The 26,916-nt window shown below is 39.9% G+C and overlaps 1 protein-coding gene across 1 annotated transcript in view; it reads right to left on the bottom strand.

The window, feature by feature from the left end:
- Window positions 1-21,502, bottom strand: part of LOC127434509 (pinopsin-like) — a 47,535-nt gene extending 26,033 nt beyond the window's left edge. The window contains exons 1-2 of the mRNA XM_051687341.1: window positions 21,139-21,502; window positions 17,446-17,774 (exon numbers count right to left, since the gene is read on the bottom strand). Coding sequence (XP_051543301.1) covers window positions 17,446-17,774; window positions 21,139-21,502 — 693 coding nt within the window. The remainder of the gene's footprint in view (window positions 1-17,445; window positions 17,775-21,138) is intronic.
- Window positions 21,503-26,916: the final 5,414 nt, after the last annotated feature.

Below are 26,916 nucleotides of genomic sequence, written 5' to 3'. Positions count from 1 at the left end.
CGAGTAAAGATGCTGACTACCACCCCTGGAGTCATGAGTTCGAATCCAGGGTGTGCTGAGTGACTCAAGCCAGGTCTCCTAAGCAACCAAATTGGCCCGGTTGCTAGGGAGGGTAGAGGCACATGGGGTAACCTCTTCGTTGTTGTCGCTATAATGTGGTTCTCGCTCTCGGTGGGGCACGTGGTGAGTTGTGCGTGGATGCCGCGGAGAATAGCATGAAGCCTCCACACGCGCTATGTATCCACGGTAACGTGCTCAACAAGCCACGTGATAAGATGCGCGGATTGACGGTCTCACATGCGGAGGCAACTGAGATACATCCTCCACCACCCAGATTGAGGTGAGTCACTATGCCACCACGGGGACTTAGAGTGCATTGGGAATTGGGCATTCCAAACTGGGGAGAAAAGGGGAGAAAAAATAAATAAAAATAAAATAAACTGTGGCAAAATTAAAAGAACTTTGGAAGATATTGTCAAAAGTTCATTTTACAGAGCAAAAGTAAAATGTCACATGAAAGTTAATTATCATCTCTCTTTTTACTGTTTATTTTAAACGAGGAAAACTTGGTATCATTTTAATATCTAATCTGTTAGCTAGCATAGTCTTTTAATTCTTATCTACACAGTAGAAGTGACTAGCCAGGTTTAAATCCCAGTTGTGCCGACGTGGCAACGAGCCCCAATTAGAACAAACTATATGCAATCCAATGCAGTCAGATATGAAATTTACATAATTTCCCTTTGTGTGTGTGTGTGTGTGTGTGTGTGTGTCATCAATCCATGCATTATTTTGGCCAATGCTGTGGCTTTGTTGTGTAGTCATTGTCAAGTGTCAGACTTATTGCTATATTACATATGCCAAAGTTAATAAATGGCTTTTATTGACATAATATTTTAGTTTATCATTCAGGTATTTTAATTAGATCAGATACAGTTGTTAGAGGGGGATTTTTAGCTGTCATATGGTCATGTTACTATGTGCCCCTCACCTGTTACAACGTGCCCCGCCTAGGGCACATTTTCAGATTTCACTTTCCTTCTTTCCATGTAGATGGTGAAAAAAGTATACACTGTTTTCATGACACAAGACCACATATGTGTACCAGACATGTGTAAAATTAATGTTAAAAATTAAAATAATTTAAACCCAATGTGCATTTACACAAACTTAAGAGAACAACATTTTTTTTTAGTTTGTGCCCTCCCCTACTGTGGCCAAATTACAGAAACTGTTACTTCGTACCAATTATAAAATTAGCTGTAACAGACTATTTGGAATAGTGAAATGAGTGGAACAATAATTTGGTGCTTGAACGGTTGTAATCAGTGATACTTGTAATACAGTATGACATTTTGTTTGCCAATAAAACACTTGCAAACAGTATGTGACATCAAGTAAATTTATGAGATCGTTACAAATATTTCTTTGAGCACTCCTAAAGGACACTCTACACACACTCACTGTTCTAAATTTTACACATTACCAGAGAACAGAGGTGTATAATTGCTTTATTTTATTTTAAAATGGGAGAAATGGCAACGCTACTGTTAACTCAGGTAACAGTTTAAAAAAAAAAGTCAAAACTGCCAAACTAGTTACACACTGTAAAAAATGAAATTACAGTAAAAAAAAGGTAGCTGTATTTGACAAGGAGAAGGGTGTGGCCAGGCCATGAGGATGCATGCCCTCCTCCTCATCACACTGTGTTAGCCAGAAATTCACCGTAAATAATACAGTGACCATGTTTCAGGCATTATGGTGCCTTTATATTTGACAGTTCACTACCATATATATCATTAAATGATATGATGTTAAAATACCAACCAACTGGAAATCTGCTTTGCACTTTTAGATGTACTGTTTTGCAATAATAATGCAATAAACATTCACTAAACAACATAAAACGTAAGTTATAATACCCCAATTCACATAACTGATATCAAAAGTAAGAAGAAACATAAATATTTCAATAAAATATAATCAAAAGTGATTGTGCAGGTAGGGAAACTGCCTATTATTATTTTTCACCATAATTTTAACAATAGTTTAAAGTAAAAGTACATGAATTGTCTTGCTAAACATAACCTCAAATTTTTTTTACAATATTTTACTGTAACATTACATGCATTGTCTTGGTAAATAAAATATAATTTTTCGCCTTACATGGAAGAATGTGTGTACAGCGCTCTGTGCATGCGTCAAGCGCGAGGAAGTGTTATCTAGCTTCAAATAATGATCACGCTGAGAAGACTGCAGAAAAAGGAGTTACATTTTGGTCTGTTCTCACCCAAAATCGTTTGGCTTTAGAAGACATGAATTAAACCACTTGAGTCGTATGGATTACCTTTATGCTGCCTTTATGTCCTTTTTTGGAGCTAGGAAGTTTTAGACCCCATGGACTTGCATTGTATTGATATAAACACATCATACATCTATGAAAAATCTTTATTTGCGTTTCACAGAAGAAAAAAAAAGTAGTATGAGTTTGAGATGGCATAAGGGTGAGTAAACAATAAGAGAATTTAACATTTTGGGGTATACTATTCCTTTAAAACCAAAATTGTTATGATTAATGAGAAGAAAAGGTTTTGAAAACTCTAAAACATTCAGAGAGAGAGAAAAAAGCAGGAATGCAAAATAGCTGGCAGGAAAAAATACCTCTGTATGTGCACACATAAGTGAGAGAAATATAAGTAGAGAGAGAGAGTTGATAGTTGAAAGAAAGATATCTGGATTGACAGATAGAACACTGAGTGAGAAGCACACAGTAAAGTCAAAATAGACTAATACAGAGTGTCAGCCAGAGAGGGAACGAGACTGAGAGAGTAAAAAGAGGCGTATAGGTAAGGAGGAGGGTGAGTAGATGAGAATGACAGAAAGCAAAGAAAGAATAAAACTTCATTCTAGATTCTAGACCAACTTACTTCAGCAAAACAGGCCCTGACAATCCTCTCCTAATTGATTTGGGGCATAACCTGATCTGTCTTCGCCCACGCAAAACAAATACAGTGGACTAGATCATTAAATCTTCTCTTTGACAGGTGGGCAGAACAGTTGCGAGTACAGCTGCTTAAATAGCTCCCGGGAGATTGTGTCTCTCTCTGTCCCTCTCTATTTTTATCCTTCTCACTCTCCCTCTCCCTCTATTCTTTAAGGAGCTACGGTTGCCGTTCAGCATGCATAAATCAATGTATTTAAGCAAACGGTCCAGCAAAATGAGTTAATCACATTCATGTCTGCATTCTATTCCAGGTTCTCAACCCAAACTGAGGATGGGGGTGCGTTCAGCAATACAAACACTCTTCTACTGCTAATCTCATTTACTGTGTGTAATTACATTGCTTTCCTTGTCATTACATCTTAATGAAATTCAGTGTCCGGTGATTATTAATTGTTGTTATGAATCCAAATCTAACATCTACAAAAAATCATACAAGGAAAATTTGTGGGGCAGTCTTATGGAGTGTATAAATAGTTGATAAGAATGCATGCATTGGAATTATCATAAATATGAGTGAAGAAATGTAGATAAGAGAATAGTTTTAATTACAAGTAAAAGTATAATTACACAACTTACAAACCCAATTCCAAAAAAGTTGGGATGCAATGATTTGCAAATCTCATAAACCCATATGTTATTCACAATAGAACATAGAAAATCAAATGTTTAAACTAAGGAAATGTAACATTTTAAGAAAAAAATAAGGTAATTTTGAATTTGATGGCCGCAACACATCTCAAAAAATTTGGGATGGGGGCAAAAAAAGGCTGGAAAACTAAGCGTTTCTAAAAAGAAATAGCTGGAGGAACATTTTACAAATAAATAGGTTAATTGGCAACAGGTCGATAACATGATTGGGTATAAAAAGAGTATCTTAGAGAGGCAGAGTCTCTCAGAAGTAAAGATGGGCAGAAGTTCACCAATCTGCAAAAAACTGCGTCTACAAATTGTGGAACAATTTCAGAATAATGTTCCTCAACGTAAAATTGCGAAGACTTTGAATATCTCATCATCTACAGTACATAATATCATCAAAAGATTCCGAGAATCTGGAGAAATCTCTGTGTGCAAGGGACAAGGGCGAAAATCAATATTGGATGCCTGTGATCTTCGGGCCCTCAGGCGGCACTGCATTAAAAACAGGCATGATTCTGTAATGGAAATCACTGCATGGGCTCAGAAACACCTCCAGAACTCATTGTCTGTGAACACAGTTCGCCGTGCCTGCAGTCCAGACTTTTCACCATTTGAAAACATTTGGCGTATCATGAATCAAAAAATACGTCAAAGAAGACCCAGGACTGTTGAGCAGCTAGAATCCTGTATCAGACATGAATGGGACAACATTCTTCTCCCAAAACTCCAGCAACTGGTCTTCTCAGTTCCCAGACATATACGGACTGTTGTTAAAAGAAGAGAGGATGCTACACAGTTGTAAACATGGCCCTGTCCCAACTTTTTTGAGACGTGCTGCAGCCATCAAATTCAAAATTACCTTATTTTTTCATTAAAATGGTACATTTCCTCAGTTTAAACATCTGATATGTTTTCTATGTTCTGTTGTGAATAAAAAATGGGTTTATGAGATTTGCAAATCATTGCATTCGGTTTTTATTTACATTTTACACAGCATCCCAACTTTTTTGGAATTGGGGTTGTATTTGGTGCAAGCTGCTGTGTTTGATTTGTAAAGTTCAATATCTCATTAAAAGAGAACATTTACAATAAGTTGAGGGGATGTTCATCAAACACTGTATAATATATCTCCAATGTCCTCTAAATCATCCATGGATTTTTTTGGAGCAAGTTTGTATTGAATTGATCAGCGATTTGAGTGCAATCAGTCCTTAGGAATTCAATTATTTACAAAAGCAAGCCTTTAATCAGTCTCTGACTCTGAAATGGTCAACAATTGATCATATTAAGTACTGTATATGTGCATGTTGGCAAAGAAAGAACAGCACATACAGTATCAACTTGTGTTTAACACAAGCTGGATTATGTAAGCTGCAAGTCATTAGTCTCGCATGTTGAGATGAGATGGACTGGCTTTATGCGCCCATAGGAATCAGTTACTATTGGAATGCTTAGATTAACTGCAACCACCAGATCAACAAGACTCGTTCATTTTAAAAGCTTTTCTTCGTCAGCTACCCTTGATGGATACAAACAGGATAAAATATAGTGACAAAACAAAAAAAGATGTCCATCCAACACCTAGCCAATCGACAACAACGACTGATCTAAACAGTGCAAGGTGTAATTCACACATTCACATTTTTTAAAATAATCTTTTAAGAGATAAATACACAGTATTTCACTTGCTGTCAGTAATGGAGGGCTGAAGCATAAGGCTGGACACAAGTTCTAAATCCTCTCTGGACTACTTCAGAAATAAAGTTTATATAATATTTAATACCTAATAGAAAAGATAACAGAAATAGTTGGGGGTGGGATTGTGAAAGAATTGTTTATATACTACCCTTGCATTGTAATTGGCAGGAATAAAAATGAACACATTCACACTCAAAGTTTTGTTTAGAACTCCATTATTTGGATGTGGCACATTTTTGAGTTTGCCTTGTAATTTTCTGTTTGAGAAGTGCAGAACAGCATTTCAGCTGTGGCTGCATTAAAGGACATGTGACAGGAGAGATTTTTGAATTATGTGACATACTGAGGGCTCTCTATTCTATCTGAAACAAAACAGGTGAGAAGGAAAGGCTTAGAATAAGATAGTAAGTTAAGAGGTACCAGCCAGTGCAGTATCAAGCAATGCACAAACAACCTGCAAACTATGAAAATCATGTCCACGAAAAACAGAGTCATATTGTTTAAATTCCAAGTCGCAACTGTGCATCTCCAAGTTTGATCAGATGTATGAGCGAATGAAAGTTACAATTGTCATTGCTTCCGAAAGCTTGTTAGAATGCCACAATGAAAGTTGTGGTACAGTAGCATGCCAAAAATGGAGATGGGTAATCCTAATGAAACCTGTCAAGAGAATGTCCTGGTCTTAATTTAAAATTATATTTTGCATACAGAAAAATGAAGCCTGTTTTTAGGGCCATAATTATTTTAAACTGTGACACTATTTTCATGACAGTTATGCAATTAACCCCCCAAGTCTCATTACCACAATGCCAAAAAAAAAAAAAAAATAACATAATAATAATGATGATATTCTCATTACAGCAATGTGAAAAATTGTATATTCTTTAAAATGTAAAGCCTTTTCACATCATAGTACTACTCACTTAGTACTGCTTTTCATTTTCGCTGATTTTAATTAAAAAATAGTCAAAGTAAAACATCCACACCCATTACGGTAATGAGAAATGGGGGATAAACTGTGTTTAAGTGTCCTGAAAATATTTATGGTCCTAAATGTAGACTTTATTTTCTTTATGTAATCTATCTATCTATCTATCTATCTATCCATACATACATACATACATACATACATACATATACTGTATTGCATTGTGTGTGTGTGTGTGTGTGTGTGTGTGTGTGTGTGTGTGTGTGTGTGTGTGTTTTAGAGTTAAATTTGACCAGGACATTTTCGTGAGAATAACCTAGTTCCATCCATCCTGATAACAATTCTGGGTAAACTTTAACAGTTTGAATAGCAGACAATTGGTGCTTCAGTTCATGATTGTCTTCCATTTGCATAGTATGACAGTGTGCTCATTTGGAGTAAATACACTATATTGCCAAAAGTATTCGCTCATCTGCCTTTAGACGCATATGAACTTAAGTGACATCCCATTCTTAATCCATAGGGTTTAATATGAAGTCAGCCCACCCTTTGCAGCTATAACAGCTTCAACTCTTCTGGGAAGGCTTTCCACAAGGTTTAGGAGTGTGTTTATGGGAATTTTTGACCATTCTTCCAGAAGCGCATTTGTGAGGTCAGACACTGATGTTGGACGAGAAGGCCTGGCTCGCAGTCTTCGCTCTAATTCATCCCAAAGGTGCTCTATCGGGTTGAGGTCAGGACTCTGTGCAGGCCAGTCAAGTTCTTCCACACCAAACTCGCTCATCCATGTCTTTATGGACCTTGCTTTGGGCACTGGTGTGCAGTCATGTTGGAACAGGAAGGGGCCATCCCCAAACTGTTCCCACAAAGTTGGGAGCATGGAATTGTCCAAAATCTCTTGGTATGCTGAAGCATTCAGAGTTCCTTTCACTGGAACTAAGGGGCCAAGCCCAGCTCCTGAAAAACAACCCCACACCATAATCCCCCTCCACCAAACTTCACAGTTGGCACAATGCAGTCAGACAAGTACCGTTCTCCTGGCAACCGCCAAACCCAGACTCGTCCATCAGATTGTCAGATGGAGAAGCGTGATTCGTCACTCCAGAGAACGCGTCTCCACTGCTCTAGAGTCCAGTGGCGGCGTGCTTTACACCACTGCATCCGACGCTTTGCATTGCACTTGGTGATGTATGGCTTGGATGCAGCTGCTCGGCCATGGAAACCCATTCCATGAAGCTCTCTATGCACTGTTCTTGAGCTAATCTGAAGGCCACATGAACTTTGGAGGTCTGTAGCGATTGACTCTGCAGAAAGTTGGCGACCTCTGCGCACTATGCGCCTCAGCATCCGCTGACCCCGCTCTGTCATTTTACGTGGCCTACCACTTCGTGGCTGAGTTGCTGTCATTCCCAATCGCTTCCACTTTGTTATAATACCACTGACAGTTGACTGTGGAATATTTAGCAGCGAGGAAATTTCACGACTGGACTTGTTGCACAGGTGGCATCCTATCACAGTACCATGCTGGAATTCACTGAGCTCCTGAGAGCGGCCCATTCTTTCACAAATGTTTGTAGAAGCAGTCTGCATGCCTAGGTGCTTCATTTTATACACCTGTGGCCATGGAAGTGATTGGAACACCTGAATTCAATTATTTGGATGGGTGAGCGAATACTTTTGGCAATATAGTGTATCTTTTATGTCTGGCCACTTAGCCTGGAATACGAACTTCCAAAACTGAAGCGAACTGAAAGCTTCAATTCATCGGCAAAGTTGCAGAAAAGCTGTCAAACACATAGTCTCTTGAAGGCTCCTAATGAAAAGGGATTGCATTGTTCTAATTAGGTTGTAAGCAGTCAGGCTCGATTAAAAAAACAGGGAGTGCAGCTAGCATGATACCCATAAAGCCACTCAGCTAAATCAAGACAGCTTAAAAAAAACATGCTATTTTACCACCTAAGAACCAAGACTTCACATCAAACTTATTGAATTAAATCGTAATTATTAGTGTACAAATTTGTTCCTAGAAAAATAACCTGAGGTCAAAACTTTTTAGAGAACTCTGAAAAGTGACATGCAGCAGATGCAAACTTTGTTTTTCTCTCTGTTTCTGTCTACTCAGTCAGTTTCTGCACAAACGAGCATTTCGGTCTCAAAGAATAGCCCGAAAATGAGCGTGGCAAATCCAATGCAAACCTTTGGGCTTTTTCCTTTGCTCTGTCTCACCCCGTTTTCACGGCATACTTTGTTCCACCCACTGTGTGAGTTTACAGAAAGAGACAGGCCGTGTCTGAGTAAATGAAGCTGTTCTTAGGGAAGGCGGTCAACCACCCCACTGGGTGACATTTTGGAAGGGATTGTAAATGGCTGACCAGAGCGACAGGAGGTGAGAGGCTAACTGTGGCTTTATGGGCTGTGGGTACGCAACTCTGTCACGTCTTCATTCAAACTTATATAACTGTGTGACACCCTCTGGGAGACACAGGGACAAAGCATACAGGTCTTCTTAGTTGACATTCAGACGTCACAGTTTGTCAAAGGTAGAGTACCAAAGCAACCCTCTCTTTTTAATGTGAAATCGAGCAGTGGTGTGTGGTCTTATTGATCACAAACATGCATTAATAAACTAATCAATTGAGGTGCGATGCATGCAATTAACCAGAGCCTTCAGCTTTATCAAACTGAAAAAGAGTTACTGTTTAAAACAACATCACATGGCATTTTATAGTTCCTTCTGTGATTTAGCAGATTACAAGGGGAGTATCATATCAGGCACCCGTCCCGTCGGACTCTACAGTATCGAACAGACATGGAGTCACATCTCAGTATACAGGGTGTTAATTGTTCTTACAGACTCAAAGCTTCTCATTATTCCATCTTGTTGTTCGATACCAGCAGAGAGGAGCTAAAATCACTCATATACAGTTATCTGATCTCATAATACAATTGCCCTATAATTGCTTTACATAAATGACATCCAAATAAATTGAAGGCAGTGGATTAGGAAAAATGCCTTTGATCAAATGGAATGATTTTATAACTGTGGAGATGGGGGCATGGCCGAGCAACATCTGTGGAGAGCGAGGCCGGGAGAGGAAGAGCAGTAGGGATTGACACCTGTGGGAAATTATCTCTTAACAGCTGTTTTGTGTTGCAGTGAGAGCTGGAGAGGGATATAAGGCAGTCCAGACCACCGGAGGGGAGAGAGAAAGCCGAGCTTGAAGCTGTGTGTGTGTGTGTGTTGTGCTAAAAAGTAAACTGTGTGTGTGTGTGTGAGTGTTGTTAATAAAGAATTACTTGGACCGCTCACCTGGCCCCTGCTTCCTCCTTCCCAACTGAACAAGAAATCTTTCACAGTGGTGCCGAAATTTAGGAGGAAGAAATGCTGTCATGGAGTCTTTGCCGCTGGCCAAATTGATTAAGACCCTAGCCAGCATCCACCAAGCCCAACATCAGGCTCTGCTTGAGCTGCGCATGGAACAGGAGCAGCGGTTCCAGGTGCTCCTCCAGGCTCAAGCAGAGGACCGGCAGGTGCTATGGAGCTTGGTACACCAGAAGGGGTCATCAGCTGTGACCCCGGACCCACCTATGGCCGTGCCTCATGTCACGCTCGGGAAGATGGGACCTCAGGATGACCCAGAGGTTTTCATCGAGTTCTTTGAGCAGAAGGCTGGAGCGTGGAATTGGCCGAGTACCCAGTGGGTGGCCCGCCTACTGCCGCTGTTGTCCGGTGAAGCCCAACTCACGGCCCAACAACTCTCTGCTTCCAACCTCCTGGCATACGAGGACTTGAAGAAAGCCATCCTGCAACGGGTTGGCCACAGTCCAGAACAACATCAGCAACACTTCTGCTCGCTGATGCTTGGCGAGCACGGCTGCACGTTCGCATTTGCCCAACGGCTCCGTGACACCTGCCGATGGTGGCTGCTGGCTGAAGAACGTGACGCCGAGGAAGTGCTTGATCTGGTGGTACTGGAACAATTCATCCCTCGGCTACCAAAAGGAACAGCAGAGTGGGTCCAGTGCCACCGACTGGCGTTGCTGGATGAGGCAGTCCAGCTGGCTGAGGACCATATGGCAGCATATCCGGGGGCTGGTGAGCCCTCTTCTTCTCTTTTTCTCTCTCTCTTCCCTCCCCATCCCCTTCCTATTTCAAGGAAACTGGGAATTATGACCCCAAAACTGGTTTCCCTATCTCTTTCCGCTCTCCCCCACAGGCTGGTGAATCTGCTGCTGCGGGTGTGGGCATGATTTCTGGGCTGGTATGCTGGAGCTGTGGGGAACCTGGTCATTTCCAGGACCAATGTCCCACAATGGAGGTGGAGACATTGGTCCAGATCCCCAACGCTCTACAGACCACCCCCGATCGAGCAGAAGCGTACCGGATACCTGTGAGTATGAAGGGGGGAACATACCAAACCTTGGTGGATTCAGGTTGTAAACAAACCTCCATTCACCAAGGTTAAATCCGAGGTGATGGATACAGGCTGGCAGGTAAAGGTAAGGTGTGTGCATGGGGATATTCAAAATTAGCTTTTGGTGATGGTCATCATTCAATTTCAGAGACAAAAGCATAGTGTCGAGGTTGCAGTTAGTCCCAGCCTCTCCCATCCACTTATTTTGGGTATGAATTGGCCGGCATTTACAACTTTATTGAGAGGAATATGTGTGGATGGGTCCTGCATCCAAGCGTATCTGTGTGTGGTGTGCGATTCGCTGGCTGGGGAGGCGGTGCCAGGGCTGTCTACGTCAGCTCCATGTAAGGAGGATGCAAGGGAGCCCTCAGAGGATTCCCTGCAGGGGATTTCCCTCTGGAACGGACATGAGACAAGACCCTTAGGCATGCCTTCGACCAAGTGAAAGTGATTGATGGTCAACGCCTCCAGCCAGACATTGCACTCTCATACCCCTAATTTTTTATCACAGATCAGTTGTATCAAGTGACACAGGACACTCAGACAAAGGAGGATACAACCCAACTAACACCGCAGGGCCGTCGGGAAATGTTATTCCAGATGGCTCATTATAATCCAATGGTGGGTCACTTATGGCAGGAAAAAACACTGAACCATCTAATGGCCCATTTCTATTGGCCGGGCATTCACAGGGATGTTCACAGGTGGTGTGCGGCATGCCATGAATGTCAGCTGGTGACTCTGGCGTCCACCCCAAAAGCGCCATTGCACCCCTCCATTGATCGAGGTCCCCTTTGAAAGAATTGTCATGGACCTCGTCAGGCCATAAGAACAGACGCTTTGCATCACTTTGTGTTGGTTCTGGTGGACTACGCAACGCAATATACAGAAGCAGTGCCTCTGCGCAACATCTCAGTGCGAAGTGTTGCGGAGGCACCCTTCAAAATTATCTCCGGAGTGGGGATTCTGAAAGAAATGATCAGGGCACTAGGTTTATGTCACGCACCCTACGTGAACCATAAAAATGATTGGGGACTAAATCGATTCATACCAGCGTCTACCACCCCTAAACAGACAGCTTGGTCGAATGATTTAAATCAAATTCAAAAGAACATGATTTGTAAGTTCGTGCATGATGACGTCTCGGAATTGAGACAAGTGGCTCGAGCCCCTATTATTTGCAGTTCGAGAGGTCCCGCAAGCCTCCACAAGGTTTTCCCCATTTGAATTATTGTATGGGCGTCAACCACACGCTGTGATCGACGTCCTACGGGAAAATTGGGTGGAAGGACCTTCAAAAGTAAAAATGAAATTCAATAATTTCTTGACCTGAAAGCAAAACTCCACACACTGGGGCAACTAACACAGGAGAATTTATAATAGGGGCACTCAACTATGGGTTGATATAGTAATAACTATAACTATTTACACCGGGAGATAAAGTCCTTGTATTGCTCCCCACATCAAGCTCCAAATTACTCTCCAAGTGGCAAGGGCCCTTTGAGGTCACACGGCGAGTTGGGTAAATCAATTATGAGGTGAAATGAATGGATAGAGGCGGAGTACGTCAAATTTACCACCTTAACCTCCTAAAACCATGGAGAGAGGTGGTTCCTGTGACTTTGGCGGTTCCGGAGAGGGAGGAGCTCAGGCCGGAGGTGAACGTAAAAGCCACCGATCGAGTCACCCTGACTGATCGAGTCACCCTGATTGCAGGTGAGACACTTCCTGGGGCTAGCTGGCTATTATCGTAGGTTTGTGCCTAACTATTCGACCGTCAATAGCCCACTGACTGATCTGTCTAAAAAGGGGGCACCAGATCCGGTCCAGTGGATGGAGCCATGTCAGCAGGCGTTCACGCGTGTGAAAGCTGCACTTTGCGGCGGGCCGTTATTGCACTCTCCTGACTTCTCTCTCCCTTTTATCTTGAAGACAGATGTGGCGGACAGGGGTTGGGAGCGGTACTGTCCCAGATGGTGGAGGGGGAGGAGCACTCCATGCTGTACATTAGTTGGAAGCTCTCGCTGAGGGAGACTAGGTACAGCACAATGGCTTTGTGGCTTCCCGGCCCGACTAGGTACAGCACAATGGCTTTGATGGCTTCCCGGCCTGAGTTGGGCGATGGGGGTATGTGGAGATGGGGGAATGGCCGAGCGACATCTGTGGAGAGCGAGGCCAGGAGAGGAAGAGCGGTAAGGATTGACACCTGTGGGAAATGCTCTCTAACAGCTGTTTTGTGTTGCAGTGAGAGCTGGAGAGGGATATAAGGGCAGTCCAGACTGCCGGAGGGGAGAGAGAACCGAGCTTGAAGCTGAGTGTGTGTGTTGTGCTGAAAAGCAAACCGTGTGTGTATGCTGAAAATTGTTGTTAATAAAGAATTACGTGGACTGTTCACCTGGCCCCCACTTCCTCCTTCCCAACCAAGCAAGATATCTTTCACAATTACCTTCAGGATACCATTATGCAGATTACTTTGTGTGAGGCATCAATGCATATTCTCGAAATAGGCCTATGAATTTATCAGTTCCTATTGAAAAAAGTACAGCCAGTAAATACATCCTGAAACAACGAAAACAGCTCTTAATGGGATAGTTCACTCAAAAATGAAAATCCTGTCATATACTCACCCTTGTGTTGTTCCAAAGCTGTATGAGTTTCTTTTATCCATTGGAACACAAAAGGAGATGTTAGACAGAATGTGAACTTAATTTACCATTCACTTTCAATGCATCTTTTTTCAATAAAAGTAAATGGTGACAGAGACTGTTAGTTCCAAACATTCAGCCTAACATCTTGTTTTGCATTCCACAGAAGATATAAAGTCTTACAGGTTTAAATGTCATAAGGGTGAGAAAACAACAAAATAATTTTCAGTTATGAGTGAACTATCCCTTTAAAGACCCTAAAAAATCACTTGACGAGTGCAGTATTCTTTCTGGTGATGAATATTTCTATTAAAGAAGGAAGCTTGGGTCATCGCTGGACATATCGAAGGACTTGTCCCTTTTTAAGTTACATCACAGCCATGAACATCTTGTAAGTCACTAGCAGAGACTATTTAGCCCAAGACAGACAAATTATTCACGCCTTACAGGTAAAGATCACCTTTTAGATACAGTAATTGCCTGTCAGTTAATATAAGAATGCACATGTGCGTTAGATGGACCAACCTGAAAATAAATAAATAAATAAATACAAATAAAAATTCCTTGATCTGAGCTAAAGAAGCACAATTTATGTTACCATTGTTGTCAGATTTTATTGCTGATTTAAAAAATTGTATTTGATCATAATCTTTACAACCATTTTGGAGATTTTCATCTTTCCCCTTTCAAGTAGATAGGAGCCATATTTGCATGCTGCTTGTATTTATAGAAAATAGCTGCCCGGGAGTGTTCCCAAGATGGTGGCCGAGTGGAATGACTTGCCTTGAGGGACTCGCTAGCAGAGACTATAGCCCTGAGACGGAGCACTTGTATTGAAATTAATGGGAGAAATTGGAATGCCCAATATGGTGGATGTAGAAATGGAAGTCCCTCCTTACAGGTAAAAGAGCCAATCACTTTTTAGAGACAGACATCGCCTGTCAGTCAACTCTAGAATGCGCATGCGCATTAGCTTGACTAGCTGGGTAATTAGCGTTTTTAAGCATGGCTGAGGGACAGAAGCACAATTTATGATACCATTCTTGTCACATTTTACTGCTGATTTGAAATATGTTATTTGACTGTAATCTTGACCAACTGTTTTGGAAATTACAGTCTTTCCCCATTCAAGTAGATAGGAGCTGTACTGTCATACCACATGTATTCATTCAAAATAGCTGCCCGGGAGTGTTCCAAAGATGGCTGCAGTGTGGACTGACTTGCTTTGAATAGGACTTTGCCCGCTAGTCAGTTGCAGGTAGTATTATGGGGAGGAGCATTTTCATTTTATAGAGCTTCTGACTGGACAAAAATCCAACAAGTACTTAACCCAGAGTTGTTCCACTGCAACTAGATCCTTGGTTTTTTTAAGGCCAAAAAATACTTCGGGTGTGCGCATTGCAGAATGCTCCACACACAGTATGTGTGACACAAATTGCGTCATCAGCACAGCCGTGCGGCTTGACCGCATGCACGAGTAAAGAAAATCTAGGTGGTGTGCGGTCAAGCTGCATCGTCTGTGCATGTGCTGGCCACTGACCGTACTAAAAGAGTGTCACAAAGCAGTTGTAGCGCTCGTGTGTCGAACATGTTCTAATTTGTTAGCCGTCAGAAAAGTATACTCACAAAGGCAACGCGGTCGACCAGGCGTGAGGTGATCCGGAAAACACGCAAAAACGAAGTATACCTGGGCCTTTAGAAAGAGTCACAAATGTCACGCACAGCTTTATCTTCAATCCTAAAGCCTTGGTGTGTGCATAAATGTAATAATTTGCCTAATCTCTAGGTAACAAGGTCATACGCCCAGTGATGGATCTCACTGAAAAGGTTCTTGCGGTTCCTTCCCTCCACCCTTGTGAAGTGTTGTAACTCTTTAATTAATTGGAAATTATTTCCACTCAGGATCTTGCAGGCCTCCTTTTGTTCCTGCCTCTATCAAGAGAAGCCCATGATCAAGGTTATCAGGCATGCAGAAGCATCTGTCTGACACCACTGAGGTTAGATCACACCACTGATGTCTATGGCTTATCATAAGCCTTATCTTGACCTACATACTAGAATACAAAATGTACAGTATAATCACAGCTCCACACACATTTTACTGGAATTAGTCATTATTCTGCAGTTGACCTTGCTTGGCAGTTCTTTGGCTGAATGGGAATTCATTCAGCCTTTTTTTTATGTCTCAGGAAGAATATGGTAAGAGAGCTTTGTGGATTGTCCACATATGTTTTTGTTGTACACAAGGCATACATGCACACACTCACATGTGCATGCAGACATTTAATATGGTCACATTGCTGACACTTAAATAAGCTTATGCTGTTGATTACCTAACCAAGTGACACCCACCAGTCGCAAGGTGCGGATCGCATTGTGCATGAATCTATAGATGACCTTTAGACCAAAATGAGATTCAGAAGGGCTTTACACACACAGCAAAGGCATTTCAGAACATTTATGGAGAAACTGCTCATGTTAACACAATGACAGCTGGTGCTAAATGATGTGAAAAGTAAGGGGAAAGTTCACTCTCTGTTCACTCACCTTTTGAAAAGCATCAATGGCCCTTTTTAGGAAGGTCAAATTGGAATGCTTATACAGATCCAATTTGAATCAACATGAATTTAGCTCTCCTAAGCAGCGCCAGTCTATGAAAGTGCTGAAACATCTCTTCTAAACATTGTCCTATACTAAGAAGCAGAGAAGATTTTCAGTCATTGTTGCTTTCCGAAGTAATTCAGGTGCAAATCAAAGCGCTCTGTTGTGTCACTGCATTTGATTTGAGCATTCGTGGCCCCTGTTAGCTAAACCACCAGGGGAGGGGTGGGAAGAAAGGAATTGTGGGAGCTTTGAAAGTGTTTGCATTTTGTTTACTCCCAAAAATTGGGCCACTCAGGGGACATCAAATAAAAATGATTGCTCAATTGAAAATGTTGTTTTCTTCCCATCTCCATGCAAATTCTGACACGATTTTCTTCGTACGCAACATAGGACTGTGCTTAATTTGCATTCAAAATGGCTCATGCAAAACTTTGAGAATAATCTCCAATTGTTTGTGACTGCCGATGTTGATCTCTGGACAACAGAGAACAACTCCTGGTGAGCGGTCGTAAAGGAAGTAATCTTGTTTCTTAAGTGGAAATGACAGAGGAACAAAGAACTGCTACAAACCAAATTATTCAAACGGTTTCTTATTTGTGCAACATGTCGAGAAAACTACTTAGAAGTTTTAGCAATTAAAGGAATAGTTTGCACATAAATATTTTCTGTCATCATTTACTAAACTCATGTCTTAGTCTCAGTCACCTTTCACTTTCATTGCATCTTTTTTCCACATAATGAAAGTGAATGGTGACTGGGGCTAACAACTTTCTGGCTAACCAACACTCATTACAATTACAATTACAATTCTTAATAATACAACATCGTAATCGTAAGATATCGTATGACTTGCCTCGTATGAAAATGTACAACTTTATTCACATACAAACACCAACCAATCAACAAACACAATTTAAAATTGATATAATACATTCTTTTTTCCATGCTACACAACAGTAGAAGACATACATTTTCTTTGAGCCAATTCATATGATTTCTTAAGATTTTGTCATTTCATACTACTATTACAACTTGTCTTGAGATCGATGATTTTTATCATCATGCTAATAAAATTGAAGAACAATTAGTAAAGCTAATTGTTCAAACAAACAGAGCAATATGTAAAGTGTCACAAAGCCAGTGTTTATACTGTTTGGGGGACACATTAAACTAGGATAGGAAAAAAAAGTATTTAAACATTGGAAAAATACACATTTCTCCTCAAAAAATAGAACAAATAATATAGCCGCAGATTACGTTTCAGTCAATGAATTTGCTAACTGCATGTGTTTACTGCAAGAGCAGAAAAATATTTAATTAATTACTGAATTAATCCCTTAACGCCAACTAGCTGCCTGGCTAAATTTACCATGCATCATTTACAACCTGCAATTAAAGATACATATAAGCTAAATCAGTATGAGTAGCTAAACTCATAAATGAGGCATTATGATCTTAATATTAGCCTAATATTAGCTTAATAAATCAATAACTATAAAATAGCTTGACACCTACCTGTGTGATAGCCTGAAGGAGCTTGCCATAACTGTAGACAATCACAATGAAGGGAAGAATAAGGCAGAAGAAAAAGAGACAGACGATGTAAGACATGTTGTTGACCGTCTTGGCAGCCCAGTTGACACTGCAGGTGGTGCCGGGACCCTCAGGACCATAGCGGCTCCATCCAAACAGTGGAGGAAGAGTCCAAACCATGGAATACATCCAGGAGAAGGCAATACCCATGGCCACCTTTCTGTAATTGGTAGAGTCGGCCTGCGTGGCCCCCATCATAGTGCAGTAGCGCTCGTAGGAGAGCACTGCCAGGGAGATAAGAGACACGATGCCTGTACAAACAGAAGAAAGAGAAACAGACAATACAAGACTGTAACTCTAAGTGTTATGTGTAAAAGCTGCAGTGCAGTCCTGAACTGCTTACAGGCCCTCATTGCCATCGAGGGTTTGTTTACAAAGAGGAGCACCAGGGCCATGTCTGGTTACAGTGTTTTTGTGTGGATTGCAGACATACATCAAGCTACGACAGGTAACTAATTCTGTATCTGGTGTGGGACATCACTGTTTCATTGTGCTTTTCCACTCAATCATTCTATGTTGCACTGTCAGTTGTGCCAGATAAACTCAGAGGAAACTAAAAATACCTGAAATTTATAGCAGCTGTAACTTCATTGAATACTGTGAAGTGCAGGTGTACGGACTCATGTGAGATGTGTCTGACTGCAAGTTGTTCTTATTTGATTAGGCACAGTGGGCCATATATAATGCGACGAGGCCAAACAATGTATTTTGTAATGATATAGAGCCCCAAAGGTGTGTTTGGGTAAGGTCTAAAGTGAAATAGTACCATTGTGTTATTGAGTTTATTCTACTTAATTACAGCAAGTAGAAATGTGTTGTCTTGCTGTTGAGAGAGATGAATGTGTTGTATGAGAGGTACACTGGTTGTGATTTTGGTGGAAAGCATGGATGAACTACACCACATGGTCCACTAAAGAGTAAATAATAACTAAAACGCTCACACACACTTCTTATTAATATGTGTCCCCACTTTTTTCTGCTCTCACTTTAGAGCTGATTTTCATGGGCATTTTTTTTCTTGAGGGCATTCTAACCATGTAAAAACACCCTGTGTCATCATTTTATATATGAATAATTCAATCATATGAGCAATTAGGATGTTACCAAACACTCTTGACACACTGTTTAAATAATATAACTGAAATTATGCATGCTATATGCATACCGATACAGAAAATATATAGACCTTCGCTTAGCCCGTATTCAGTGTGATTGATCAGCCCGTTTCTAAGAGGACATCATGTCAATCCATGGTTCAATGCCATACACAGCGAGTTATATCATCCCCACTGTTAATACGTGAGCGATACTTGCTTTTAATACGAGTAAGTGGGTATGGAAAATGTGGCTTCTCTCAGTGGTTTAACTCATCATTGTTTGTTTTTGGTTTGTCAATCTTGACTCTTGGCAGAAAAAGTCAACCGGCTTATCTTTTAATGTCGAGTGGTAGGTTTGGAAGTGTTTTAATAGTTTAACAAGTTTTAAACTGTCATTTGCAAGCAACTCGGTACATAGTACGACACACTGTGACTGTGGTTCGTTAGTTATTTTGAGGCACATGAATCCATATTTTATGTACTGTTCATCATATATTTCATCCAATCTTTTTGCTTCACATGTAAGTATATGCCTACTACAACACTGTTCAAGAATAAATCAGTGCTTATGAACGAATCATTTAAATGAATGAATCGCTCTCATTCACTTCCATTGTTTCGGTCGTGAATGACTCATGTTTAATAAATCAAAACTGAATCAGCATCAACTCTGATAACATATGCCTATTTTATGTGATAATATGTAAAACTCCATAATAATAATTCACGTTACAAATATTAACTCATTCTAGGGGCATTTTTTCATCCACATTTTGAATTTTGGGGCCATTTTTATCCCTCTTGGTGGCAATTTTCCCCAACCTGAACCTAAGCCCACAACACTCAAAAAACACTCAAAAAAAAGATCCCCCCAAATAGCCAAATTAATCATAAAAAAAGCTGCTTAAGACTTTCACTTAAAATGTATATGGTTCTGAGAGACCTATTATAAGCATAAATATTTCATAAAATATATAATACCATTTAAAATATTATGAAATAATATAAAAATATAATTAAATAAAATATTACAGTACAGTAAAAGCTCTTTTTGTCATGTCTTTATGTCTAGTAGCTTTATGTTGTTTTACAAGTATCTTAGCACTTGGAGCAATTAGACATTACCTTAGACATTGTGAATAAGAGAAAAAGTATATTATATATGCTGATTATGCATGCTGGTTCCTGATCACTACTAATCAAGAAAGTGAGTAATGAGCCTCTTCAAAGCAATGAGAGGCATCTGCCTTCATGCTTCAAATGAGTGGAACCAATTACAGAGCTTTTCTCCATAAATGCACAGTTAGTTAGGAAGTTCTGAGTTAAACCATAGTTGTATTGAACCAGTGGTGATTCATTCACAGTCTATGCCAGGTCATTGAGGTTTTGAAAATTTCAGTGCATCAACAACTTATTCTGTGCGTTTATGTGTAATTTACATTCCTTGATAACCAACTAGACTGTAACTAGACTCAAGAGTTCATTGAAATGCAATGACGTTAAACTCTTTTGTTATAAGGGCTGCTAAAATTGAGAACGTTAATTAACAACAACACAGCTTTTCTACTCAGTGGAAATCCTACACCCACCTTTTACACGGTCTCTATTGCACGGTCTGTGCTACGGGTCAAGTACAGGACAACATGCATCTTATTTCCCCAAAAACTATTCTCCTCGCTTTCTAACAGGTTGAGTGTGAAACTGCAATCAAGGGAACAATACCCCTCTGCCCTTGTGTTATTTAATGTCTTCAAGGTTAGATAGACTTCTGGGTCTTTTCAGAAAGCAATTTCTTTCCATGCTGATGTCCTTTGAGCATTCTTTTTATTAGTAATTGTAAAATTTCCTTGTTAAAACCCTTACAGAAAAGTGCTGTATCATCGTACATTGTATCAGATAGTAAAACTGTGGTATTTTGATAAATATCATACTACTGAGTGATTACAATATTCATGTACCATGGTATTTACATGGCACTCCAAGGTACTGTACTACAAAGAATATAATATTTCCATAGGACAAGTTTGAAAGACATGCTAATACCATGATACTTTTTTTTTAGTTCCATAAATTGGAACACACATAATACATGGAACATAAATTGGAAGTGTTAAAATAACTGCAATTAGTTTAATCTGTCAATAAGGGAACATCCATTTTAAACTGATTACAATCTATGGACAGGGGAGAGTTTCTGTTATGTGTAAACATGCAGGTTGGATTCAATGATTTCTGAGGCTTAAGGTTTCAAATACCTTGCAAGTGCAATGCATTACATTCCTCTGCGTAATGGGGAGATACCTACTTCTGTTATTACAGAGGGTAACTGAATAATCTGAATAGTGTTATGAATAAATGCCATAATAGATTAGTTGCCATTCAATTCAAACCACAATGCAGTGAAATATCCTCGGTCATCCTAGCGCTCCCGTATGATTAAAAAGTACCAAACTAAGTCAGATGCATGCGAAATCTGCTTTACAAGTTTACTGACAACCGTTTTAACATCCAAACTCACCCAGGCATGAATTGACGAAACCATACCATACGCATCCCGCGCGTCCGATGAGCCAGCGTCCCTGTGTGCTGGCAGCGAAGCTGAAAGGAGTGCCGACGATGCACACCAGCAGATCACTCACCGAGATGCTCACCAGAAGACAGTTTATGGGCGAGCGCAGCACTTTGTAGCGAAAGAACAGGATCAGGACCAGGGTGTTATTGAGAAACCCGAAAGTTCCGATGAATCCGAGGCACACCGCGACCACCAAGTGTCCCGTTGGACTCAGAGTGTGCGCTGAATGATTCAGATCCAAGTGCTCGCTGGTTCCGTCACCTCCTCCGGCGCACCATGCGCAACTCCGACTCACGTTGGATTCGATCATTGCGCCATTAATTATAGCTTCTGTAATGGATTTACTCACTTTCTTGTGATTTAAAAACAACAGTCTGTGCTTTGCAAAGTCTGTGTGGATGTGTTGTAATACATCAAGTTAGGAGAGTTTTCTAACCCATTATGTCAGTTGGAAAGTGCTGCGCATTAAACTGGAATTTTAACGCCTGAAGTTCACCAGATGCTGAATGAATAAGTGAGTTTATTGCCCCATATATGCTAGATAGTGGTTTCAAGATGTGGTCAAGCCAATTATGCCCCTCCTCGGGATGAATGGGTGTTTTTAATACCCCCCGCCTAGTTGACGTCTGCGTCTCAAGCCAGGAGCGAATACCTTCATATGCCACTTGAAATTGCACTCTTTAAGATCTCTTTAATTGGTAACCTTCCCCAGGATTCCTTTTATTCACAAAATGATATTTATTGTCATACTGAGCTAATTATGGCCATGATAAGAGTTAAAATCCGTATACGTCTGGGCAAATTCTGGATTCTACTACACCATGGAAATAAAGTAGCTAATTTTATACAATATTAGACAGCAGCAGTTGAACTAATGAACAGATAATGTGAGGTCAAAGGCTAAGAATGGTGACTGCTCACACTATGAGTTTCATATCTAAAGCACAGCAACCACTGGATTCATAATCTGCACATTCCTGTGGCTTTATGGATTTTCATTTTAATATTCATGTCATTTTCAACTTTTATTTCAACAGTAGACGGGACATTAAGATCGCTTTCTCAAGTGTGTCATGCAGTCATACACTCTAACAATGATTTGTCGGGTAACCTAAAAATGAGCTTGATGTTTAAACCTTATCTACATTTGAAGTCAGAAGTTTAAATACATTTAGTTTGAAGTCATTAAAACTCATTTTTAACCACTCCACAGATATAATATTAGCAAACTATAGTTTTGGCAAGTTGTTTAGGACATCTACTTTGTGCATGACACAAGTAATTTTTCCAACAATTGTTTACAGACAGATTGTTTCACTTTTAATTGACTATATCACAATTCCAGTGGGTCAGAAGTTTACATACACTAAGTTAACTGTGCCTTTAAGCAGCTTGGAAAACTCCAGAAAATGATGTCAACCTTTAGACAATTAGCCAGTTAACTTCTGATAGGAGGTGCACTGAATTGGAGGTGTACCTGTGGATGCATTTTAAGGCCTACCTTCAAACTCAGTGCCTCTTTGCTTGACATCATGGGAAAGTGAAAAGAAATCAGCCAAGACCTCAGAAAAAAAAAAAAAAAATGTGGACCTCCACAAGTCTGGTTCATCCTTGGGAGTAATTTCCAAATGCCTGAAGGTACCACATTCATCTATACAAAAAATAGTACGCAAGTATAAACATGGGACCACGCAGCCATCATACTGCTCAGGAAGGAGACGCATTCTGTCTCCTAGAGATGAACGTAGTTTGGTGCGAAAAGTGCAAATCAATCCCAGAACAACAGCAAAGGACCTTGTGAAAATGCTGGAGGAAACAGGTAGACAATTATCTATATCCACAGTAAAACTAGCCCTATATCGACATAACCTGAAAGGCTGCTCAGCAAGGAAGAAATCACTGCTACAAAATCTCCATAAAAATGCCAGACTACAGTTTGCAAGTGCACATGGGGACAAAGATCGTACTTTTTGGAGAAATGTCCTCTGGTCTATTGAAACAAAAATTGAACTGTTTGGCCATAATGGCCATCGTTATTGTTTGGAGGAAAAAGGTTGAGGCTTGCAAGCTGAAGAACACCATCCCAACCGTATGGGGGATGCAGCATCATGTTGTGGGGGTGCTTTGCTGCAGGAAGGACTGGTGAACTTCACAAAATAGATGGCATCATGAAGAAGGAAAATGATGAGGATATATTGAAGCAACATCTCAAGACATCAGCTAGGAAGTTAATGCTTGGTTGCAAATGGGTCTTCCAAATGGACAATGACCCCAAGCATACCTCCAAAGTTGTGGCAAAATGGCTTAAGGACAACAAAGTCAAGGTATTGTAGTGGCCATCCCTAAACCCTGACCTCAATCTGCTTAAAAATTTGTGGGCAGAACTGAAAAAGCGTGTACAAGCAAGGAGGCCTAAAAACCTGACTCCTTTACACCAGTTCTGTCTGGAGGAATTGGCAAAAATTCCAGCAACTTATTGTGAGAAGCTTGTGGAAGGCTACCCAAAATGTTTGACCCAAATTAAACAATCTAAAGGCAATGCTACCAAATACTAACAAAGCGTATGTAAACTTCTGACCCACTGGGAATGTGATGAAAGAAATAAAAGCTGAAACAAATAATTCTCTCTACTATTATTCTGACATTTCACATTCTTAAAATAAAGTAGTGATCCTAACTGACATAAGACAGTGAATGCTTTCTATGATTAAATGTCAGGAATTGTGAAAAACTGAGTTTAAATGTACTTGGCTAAGGTGTTTGTACACTTCTTACTTAAACTGTAATCCTAACAGGAGACAAAATTAACTTGGAATAAGTTCAGATCTGTAAATATTAATAATTGACTGAATTTTCTGAAAGAGCAAAAATTCTGCAGCAGTTTGTTAGTTTTTGTGTGTGTCTGTGTTCAGACTTTAATTTATTTTAATATCTCCACTGAGAACATACTGATTTCTCTCCCATAGCAGTTTTGTTTAGCTGTCATTTCCTTACAAATTATATATGATCTGTTGTTCAAATGTCTTTTATGTAGCTAAACGAGGATGCCAACACACCGACAGTCTCAATAAATTAACATTATTCATCATTATTTAAAAATGAAATTTAACAATAACCTGCATCTGTAACTTTGAGCTGCCAATAAACTTTTATAGCCCCCTTTTTTGCAGTATTGTATCACTTCCATTTAAATTGTAGTATAGCATTATTAAATCATAATTATATTAATTATATCATAATTATAGCATGTGGTCAAAAGGAGTTTACTCAAAAATAAACTCTGAAAGTGCTCTGGGTAAACTCAGGGTAGGCTATAAGGAGATGCCTGAAAATTATGTTGTTTATAAAATAAGAAATGTGATAATCTTCCACAATTGTATTCACTAAGGCAGAAAAAGGTTTACAGTTGACTTTTGGACAATTATAGGATTACGGCCACAGTTTGTTGAGGCAGGACCCAAACACAGAGGCAAGTTTAAAGGGCTTCATTGAAAAAAAGAACAAAAATACAAACCAAGACACCCACGAGGGGGAAAACAGAATGATAAACTAAAAACTCTACAAATCAAAACAACAATGTAACCGACCAAAGTGACAGACTAGCACCAACTGACTGGGAAGACACACAAATCAACAAAACAATCTGGCACAGGACTGAACACGAGAGGAGCTATATATAAGGAAGGAACTAAGGAGGGTAACGAGGAAAGGCAGGGGAGGCTAATGAAATAATAACAAGGGGGCAGGGCCTAGATGTGAGACAGGAGAGCACATAGCAACAAAATCCTGACAGAAGCCATCCGCTCAAACAAAACACAACTGACAAAACAGAAGAGCAAATGGCGAATGAACACAATCATAAGCCATGTGCTCAAACAAAAAACACAGCACAAAGGACAGAAAAGCACATGGCAACAGAACCAAATCTGTAGTCATGCGCTCACAAAGACAAAACATGGAGCATTAGTGTCCGGATCCCGACACCAGAACCGAAACCGAAATAGACATTAGTCAGGATCCAGACACCATGCTCTGAACGTGAAACATAAAATGGACAGAAGAGCGCACGGCAAGGAAATACAACCCCAAGCCGTGTGCTCTCACAGGAATACAAACAAAAAACAGACAGAGCACATGGACATGAAATATACCCTGAACCATGTGCTAAACACAAACACAGAACATGGATGTCAAGATCCCATCACCAACCAATACACATAACTGACAAAGGTGACAGGATTGACAATTACAGAATTGAGTATTTGTTTAGCAGAAGTTCTTCTAAGAAGCCTACCATCACTCATCTAAGAAGATACCATCACTGGTCTTTAAGTGTGACTTAACTTTTATGTTGATATTTTTTTGACAATATTCATTATCATCATTATGTAGTTGTTGTTCCTATGTTCCATTAATATAAATATATACAGGCTACAAATCTGATTTCCAATGATCTATTTCGTCATTACTGAACATTGACATCTGTGAAAAATAAACACCTGTAAAATAAACATATGAGACCACAATATAATTCAATCAGTGTGGATTAGGTAATAGATTTTGTGGTCAATATTATTTCAGTGTTTCCAAAAAACATAAAACATACTTTTCTTGAAATCTACCAGTTCACATTTTACTTGTAGCCTGTCCATAAATACACATTGCGGGGTTTGTAACATAGTGATCTGCTTTTTGGTTGCCTGATCAATAATTTTCTTTGTAAGTATATTTAACTCTTGCACAGGGAGTGAAAACAATTTTCCTCTATCCACAAGGGGCATCAGAGAATTACTTCATAAATAACTGTATTGATGTAGGATTTCATTGTGTCCTGTACAAATTTTGAGGTCCAAATTCATGAGGGATGTTTTCAAGAAAAGCAGCAGGAGGAAACCCTATAAGTAAACTATGCTCAAAAAAATGTAGGCTACCTAAATTTTTTGAAACATCCTCCGTATCCTGTTAAAATTAATGGCGGCTGATGCATCTTTAAGCCTAGAAGATCTATATAGAATCCCAAATCAGGATTTAAGGAAAGACAGATTTGTTACCATCATAAAATTCCAGATCTTTAGCTCTGGTGGAAAATAAAAGGATGTGTAATTAAGCTAAATGTTCCCTGGACAAAATGGTCCTTGCGCTGCACAGAGGGGTCCTCGTTTCAGTTTTTAGAGTTTCCTGTGGGAAGAATAATTTTTGGTGTACATCTAGGAGTGCTGATCTGCAAAAAGTTTGATTTTCATTCAGCCCAAAATCACATTTATACATTACTGTGAGCCTCCCACAGTCTAAAACCAGAGCTGGTTTAACTTTGATCCTGTTAATGGATTTTTACTGTGCATTTTGTTTTAATTTATTTTTTATTTTTATTTTTTTTTATAGTTATGGGGTTGTTGTGTGACATTTATTGGCCTCTAAATTTCAAATATAATTTTTTTATATCATATACTAAAAACTTTTGACATTTGTCAAAAATGTAAGGTATAATATAAAGTCATCCAGTCATAAACTCAGGATGATCAGGACCCCAAAGCAAACCTCCACTATGCGAGACGATAGAAACCATGGAGTGATATGAGAGACATGAAGCTTGCACATCAATGTAGGAAATCGGTTGTAAATTGTTAATTTACTGTACCCTTTTTTTAGATTTCCATTTGTTTAATGCTGGATAATATATTTTACAGAATGTCACTGTGACGAGGAGGAGGGCATGGCTAGGCC

The sequence above is a fragment of the Myxocyprinus asiaticus genome, chromosome 44 (genome assembly GCF_019703515.2).
Source record: "Myxocyprinus asiaticus isolate MX2 ecotype Aquarium Trade chromosome 44, UBuf_Myxa_2, whole genome shotgun sequence".
NCBI classification, from domain to species: Eukaryota; Metazoa; Chordata; class Actinopteri; order Cypriniformes; family Catostomidae; genus Myxocyprinus; species Myxocyprinus asiaticus.
The sequence above is the reverse complement of the archived record's forward strand: the minus strand, read 5'-3'. Positions and strand labels throughout refer to the sequence as shown.